Consider the following 7,286-nt stretch of genomic DNA (forward strand, 5'->3'; position numbering starts at 1 on the left):
ATATATGTTCATTATGTCACCAATATAATGTTACTGTACTTTTCATGATATGTTTTTCCTGATTACTTGTGGTTAATAAAAATTTCTTCAAATGTTCATCACTTATAGAATACAAATTTTAGATGAAGAAATTGTCAACTTTATTATAAGGAAATTCTATTTTTTTATATGTATAAATTAGCCTACACGATAACCCAAAACAAAACAGTCCATCCCACATAACGTTATCCCTACTTCGCGGGAATCAAAATTAAAACCTTTTTACAATATCAAAATTTTTAATATTCTAATTATAATAATTGATGATTTCTACATCTTGATTATTACTCTGGCACTTTAGAGGAGCAAAATTCTTCAAAACTATAATCATGTAATGATGTGGAGTCTTTTTTAAGCCCTTGGAAAATTCTAACTTTGAAGCAATTTTAAGGAAAACTCTGCACAAATAGAACTCTTTCTTCCTTGGCCAGCAACCCCATCCTAAAAAAAAACACTAACATTTACATCTGGGGCATTCTTATCCTTTCTCTCCATGTGCAGTACCCTTGCCAACAACTGCAGTTATCTATTCTATCATTATACAAATCTGGGCCCGTCATTGGGTAAAGAAGCCACAAGAAGCCCAGGAATCCTATTATGAATGTTACACTTACAATCCCTGAAAAAGAAACAGAAACAAATGAATAAGTCCAAAACCACATTTAAATGGAAATGAATAGTAAGCCACAGATCAACTTATCCAGAGTTCCATGACAAAAGATGAGCAGACCATGAGTACAGTTTATCGTACTAACTAACACTGTTATTTTCCCTGGCCCCCTCTTTTCTTTTAAAAAATAAAATAAATCTTCCTATACATGCACAATATAGGTCTTACAAAGAGTGCGATTTCTTCTTGTGTCAACATAGATATTAGATCTAAAACTTCAATAATATCAGAACCATATCTCAACTTTCATGCTCGCGAAACCTTACTTAAAATAAACATACTTTCAATCACAGAACAGGCTTTTGGTTAAAATAAACATGCTTTTAACCCAACCATGTAATGTTTTGTCATGTATGTACCAAACTTTAAAATTTAAAATTCTGTATGTAGCAAGTACAATTTCTTAGATGCCCCAATATTGATCTCACACAAAATTCAGTAACTAACAAGTACATCAATTTTAGAAAGCTAAAAAAATGGTAACATATGAAAGTACTTTTCATAGTTTTCCATTCTTTGTTTCACATTTTAGTAAATAATTCATGATCAGAAGAGTTATAAAAGAATATTAATTAATAGTAAAACGTAAGTCATTACTAATAATTTAAAATTTATAATAATTATACCTACAGTCAGAAATCCAACTGAAACTAAATTTCTAAAACTATTATAACTTGCAGCACTTTTTTGAGCTCTACATTATGCTAAGCTCAGAATAATTCAACGAAATGAAGGAAAGAAAAAATTGAAAGCAAAGAGGCTTATAGTAGTTTGCAATTTACTATCACAACCATAGAAGTCACATTTGCAATTTACTTTTTTAATAAGCAACTTACTACTTCTCTGAGAATACAATACAGGCAGTCCCATGAAATTACAAAATATGTGCGCCACTAAAGGAGCTACAAGGTGTCCTGAAAAACATCAGCCAGAAACAAATATAAGAGACAGGAAAAAAGAAGGATAGGCCATCCTAAAACCGTATACGTTGGCTCCTCATTAGAAAAGAACTAATCCCCAAAAATAGGTTACTAGAATGTATCCAATTTAAAAAAATAACTATATCTTTTACGTCTAAGGCTAAATGAACAGCGTGAATATAATGATACCAAGTCATAGTAATATAATTTCATGATGTCTTTCCTATCATGTCAACCTCAACCCACAACAGAGAAACTTTCTGTACATTAAGGCAAGTGCCATTACGTTACATTTGTCCAACAAATATTTGGTTCAGTTACTATAGCTTTATTTTTTAGATTTTGACCACCAAACATTAGTCTTCATTTTTGTATGACTTGTCTCTCGAAGAATGTATGGTGTTATGTTGTTAGTGGCAGGGACAAAACCCAAATAAATCAAACTACAGGGACTAAAATCAAACTATTATAGGAACTAAAAATCAAACTATTATAGGGACCAATGCTAATACAGGGATCAAAAAGGTATTTAAACCTTATAAAAGGGTTCACTGTATTTTAAACTCGAAGTAAATTCACTGTCCGGTATAAAGGATAAATTTGAGTCATTTCCCTCAGTCATTATACATTCAATTCTTTAGCAATGTTGAATGTATCTAAATTTCTGTTTCAGAAGTGCAATTTATCATCAACAATAGCAGTCAGACCAAATATATTAAAGCCACATACCAGTTCGAATGAAAAGAAAAGATGCATATGACCCAAAGACAACAGTGTAGCCAAGCTGGAGACCTGTAAGAAATATTTTGCAGTGAGACTATCATCCAAAAATACTAAGTTGAGATTCTTTGAAATGCCTCAAAAACTTAAATGCTCTATAAAAGATACAGCGACTTAGCCAGTGTGTTGATATAACAAATGCAGGAGCTGATGAATAACATAAACATCCATACCTATAACCATAACAGCCTTCATTATTCTGTAATTTTGCTTGGCGTAAATCTCCACAAAATGATTTAAATGTGCTGCAAACCAATAATGCAGCAAAACATCTCAATAAGCCTTGCATTTAAAAAGGACAATAATATCTGCTTATTATTTTCTTCAATCTACAGCCAAATGAAAATTGCTAAAAATTAAGGAAATTTATCTCACTGTTAAAACATTTATCTGACCTCTTATGCTGTGTGAAACATGCATTAGTTTCACTCAAGTGTATACCAAAACTGTTTTTGTGGGTAACTGGTGAAAAGGTTTGTGCATGAGACATAGTAGGAATGATGGACAAAATTTTATCCATTGCATTTCCTTTTTTTAGGGTACATGTAATCTTTACCGATTAGTAGTTAATAATTATTCACGTACTATGTGTAAAATATAAAGGCAACAAGTTATTTTTCACATATATTATAATTAAATGAGACGGTTAAAACCTTGTCTGCCTAATTCATTAGAGAAATTATATCCTGCTAAAAAAGATACAAAGAAATCTCTTACATAAACATGCATCCCCATTCAGGCAAACACATGCAAATGTTTCTTCAGCTTACAACCATAAAATGAATTTATTTTATTGTGTCCCTTCCCAAACAACAGTAACAATAGCCTTATCCCATTAGGCAGATCAATTACACAAATCAAAAGACACCATTGGACTCAGTTAAAGGACAAATTCTCAGGTATAAGCAGTTTGAAGGCATGATGAACTTCAGCTTAACAAAACTTGGCAGAATGCCATTGTTGTACTCACAGTTGGCAAACTCAAAAAGTCAACATAAACTTGTGAAACTTTTGTAGACTTGCATAACACAATACTTTTGACAACAATAATTCAACATTTCAACTTCATAGCAAAGAAAAGTGGCGAACTATACATTGGTGCTAAATAAGGTCATATTTATATAAATAACCTAATCATGTATAAATTGATAAAAGCACAAGTTCTTAAAGTGAAAACATTTAAAAAAAAGAGCTAATTTTGTGATAGGGCCCAATGAGTAAATGGGCCAGTGAGTGTCTAGCCCAAGAAGTGAAGCACAGTTCAAGATGGGAAAGGGTATATGTGAGAAAGAAGGGCAGGGGTAATAACGTGGTCTAATTAGAATAGTGGTAAGTTAGAGGAGAGAGAGAAGAGGAATGTTTTTCTGTTATTAGTATCAGGTGTGGCGAGAAGGGAAGAGGGGTCTTTGTTGTCTGGTTGAATAGAGAACCTTGTTGATTGCTCTAGAGGAGTCTAGCTTTGGGCAGTATGATCCGTTATATTGCTGTATTTTCCTCTTTTGCGAATATAACTTAGAGATGTCTTATATTTAAGTCATTTATTCCCTTTTGTGGCCTGTTCTGGGTGTGGATAGGTATCAGTTTGAGTCCTAAAAAGATAGTCATTGTGGGGTTAATGTAGGGTAAAAATTAGATTGATTTCAAACCTATTAACTGGCTTCATGACTCAAATTTATTTGAATTTACATGAATGTAAATAGCTTATGAGTTTACTTAGAAAAGAACGAGTTCAGTCGTTTCATCTACTTAAAGATCATAAACTCATTAAAGTTTAAGACTTAACTCGAGAGTTTGACAACCTTGGTTGCACTACTATGGACTTTTGATGACTTCTCTTAAAACATCTTTGAATATTAAAAGACAACTGATACTCATTTAGATGTGGAATAGATAATTCTACTCTATATCCTTAACAATATTAAACATCTCCTAGAATTGGCATATAAGTACTTACCCAAGCTGAAGAAAATAGGGCAAAGAAGTGTAACACTGTATGTTTTAAATCCTCCACACAGAAGTAAAGGTATCATGCATGCCCTAAACACCAACTCCTCCGTAAGGGGTGCCTGTTAGGTATACCATAACAAATCATTCACATAATGCATGTAAGATACGAAACTGATCCTATAAAACGCACATCACCTAAGCTGTATTCACAAATTACCAAACTAAACTATTTGCTTCAGTGCTTTCAGTTTCTCATTGTAAGCACAGGGGAAAAATAGCTACAAGCTCAGTGGCTTGTTGGAAGCATAAGGTTCAACATGAACAATGATGACAGTGGTACTAACCACAACATAATTTCGCCACACCAAAATATTTGACGAAATCTCGGATAACCAGTCAAGAAACTGATGTAAGGCAATTTTGTAATAATCAAAGGAAAGGGCATCCCCAGAACTTGCGTGCTGCCTCCAAGAAGCCAGTAACAGAAGACACTTGTCAAAGATAGACCCAGCATACATTAGGGAGGTCAAGCAAAGAGGAAGGATCACTGCTTGCCACTGTTTCATACAGAAAACCACGTTTCAGAAAGAAAATTCAGCAATGACCCTTTTTCCAAATCTGCATAAGGTAGCAAGAAACACAACTTGACATCACCACACAAGATAAAATGCTCGTTCATCCCTTAATTGAACCAGCGAAACTCATACACATTACTCACAATATGGTCCCTCCGGATGCCAAATACACCAACAATGTGATGCAGCTCCTTAGTTTGCACCTGAACACATAGAAAAATAAAGCCATAAAAGATTACAAGACTAAACTCAAACATTGTGACCATCTAAGCTAATATCCCAAAATAACTATAAAATCCCCACCAATTTCATAAAAGCGTACGACTAAACTTACATGTATTTTGGTATTCTAACTAAAATTGAAGTTTCACCTAGTGAATCCCCATGATATAAATTTGCATAAAAAAAATATCACAACTATAAAAGTGAAACTGTAATGATAATTGAAAAACACCAACAGTATAGAAACAAATGCATGTAAGTTTTTCGGTTCCAACCATTATTTTCATTCAACGGCAACCCTTCCACCGCTTATAAGAGAATGATTTTAATATAAGACAGAACTCTTGATAAACTCTCCAGTTGCTAAATGCATCTATGCATTTAAATAATACATTTATTTCTGTAGTTAGAAAAATAAAATAAAAATAGTTTCTGCTTAAAAATATATTTTAGTCACTTCAAGAATGCTTTTGTATCTCTTTTAGTCATAAACTCAAGGACTAAAAATACTACAATGGTATGCATAAAGACTACCTATAAGGGAATTAAAAATGATACGTGTAAGAACTAAAGTAGAACAGGAACTAAAAGAGAATAATTTTAATGACAGGAAGAAAAACTACGAGTAAAAAATTGAAAACATAACCAAAATAAGGGGGTAAGAGACATCCATACGGGGAGGATGAGTACGGAGAGGAAGAGGGAGAGGATAGACGAAACGATGGCGCAGAGGAAGCGTCTAATCATGTAGGTTTCGAATGAAGAAGGAGGCGGGAGACGGAGGAGGAAGGTGGGAGCGTAGAGGATGGCGACGTAGAAGAGGGCCATTGCTATGCAAGCGAATAACGCCATTGCATTCAAAACAACACCTTCTTCATCCATTGCGGAAGCTAATTGTTGCAGTTGCAGAAACCCTAGAGGGGAAGAGGCAAAAAAGGGGCATAAAATAGGGTTTCTGGAAATTGGGAATCTCAGTCTGAATTCAATTTCAATTTGTTTAGGACTTGGTTGACTATCTGAGAACGGTTACTGTATGTTCCGGGACTCAAAAAGCCGTCCAAGGATCAACTTCAAGCAAAGGGTACATTTTGGCCCCTTTTTTTCTGTCAATTCTTAACTTTTTTTTCGTAGTTGTTGAGGTTTGTTTCTGGGTTAATTTATTATTATTATTATTATTTTTATTATTATTATTATTATCTATATCTATAATTATATAAGGTATAACTATTAATGAATAATATTTTTTATAATATAACTATTATAACTATTAATAATTATTAATAAAGAAAATTTTCTGTTCTCTAATTATTTTTAATATACACATTTCGTTATTAATTATATTTAATAATATAACTTATTTTTTAAGTTCAACGAATTATCTATCATAATAAAATTGCTAATAATAAAATTATTTATTTCATAATTAATGTAGGAAGAAGTAAACTATTTTACATGTCTTCTAATTGTAACACATCAACTTCTTCTACTAACAGGTATCAGTATGACTATTCTTAAACGTAGTTCTCAAAGTTACTAACGACACCACTTTTCCTTTTAGTATTTTTTTACTTGAACAAAACTTACATTGGATACTGCATAGAACTGTGTTGTTTTCCAAATAAAATTAAAATTTATTTTAATAATCTACGCAATATGCTTATCAAGGTAAAACTGAATTTGATCGGAGAATAACATCATTTGTATTTATAGTATAGTATATAAGTTTTGTCATTTATTTATCCAAAATAAATACTGTGATAAAACTTATATTCTGGCGTATTGGATAGGATGTTTGTTGTATGTAAAAATTTGTTTAGTCAACCGCAGTTACAGTGTGGCCAACAACATTTATTAGTTTAATTTAATTTTTCATTTCTAGTTACACTCTATTTATTCATTCATGCATTTTTACATATACACATTTACATGTAAATATATTTACTTTCTTCTTTCAATTTAAAATAAAATTTTCATCTCTTCAAAAAAGAATAAAATACACTTATAAATAGACAAACTATTATTCCTTAGTCTATTATAGCAGAACAATTCTATTTCAATCTACATATAATCATCATAAATTAAAATAACACAAACCATACAAATATGACAAACTGGTATTATTAAAAAAATATA

The 7,286-nt window shown here is 32.0% G+C and overlaps 1 protein-coding gene across 1 annotated transcript; it reads right to left on the minus strand.

Annotated features, from left to right (window-relative positions):
- Nucleotides 1-241: 241 nt before the first annotated feature.
- Nucleotides 242-6,271, minus strand: FACE2 (farnesylated protein-converting enzyme 2). The gene is made up of 8 exons (XM_047311539.2): nt 5,829-6,271; nt 5,075-5,134; nt 4,701-4,913; nt 4,364-4,475; nt 2,583-2,654; nt 2,359-2,421; nt 1,546-1,623; nt 242-658 (listed from the first exon to the last, which is right to left on the minus strand). The coding sequence occupies exons 1-8, from the start codon at nt 6,033-6,035 to the stop codon at nt 501-503; spliced, it is 963 nt and encodes a 320-aa protein (XP_047167495.2). The 5' UTR covers nt 6,036-6,271; the 3' UTR covers nt 242-500.
- Between the last annotated feature and the right edge of the window lie 1,015 nt (nt 6,272-7,286).

Source organism: Vigna umbellata, chromosome 8, assembly GCF_029865625.1.
Source record: "Vigna umbellata cultivar VRB3 chromosome 8, Vumbellata_1.0, whole genome shotgun sequence".
Classification (NCBI taxonomy): Eukaryota; Viridiplantae; Streptophyta; class Magnoliopsida; order Fabales; family Fabaceae; genus Vigna; species Vigna umbellata.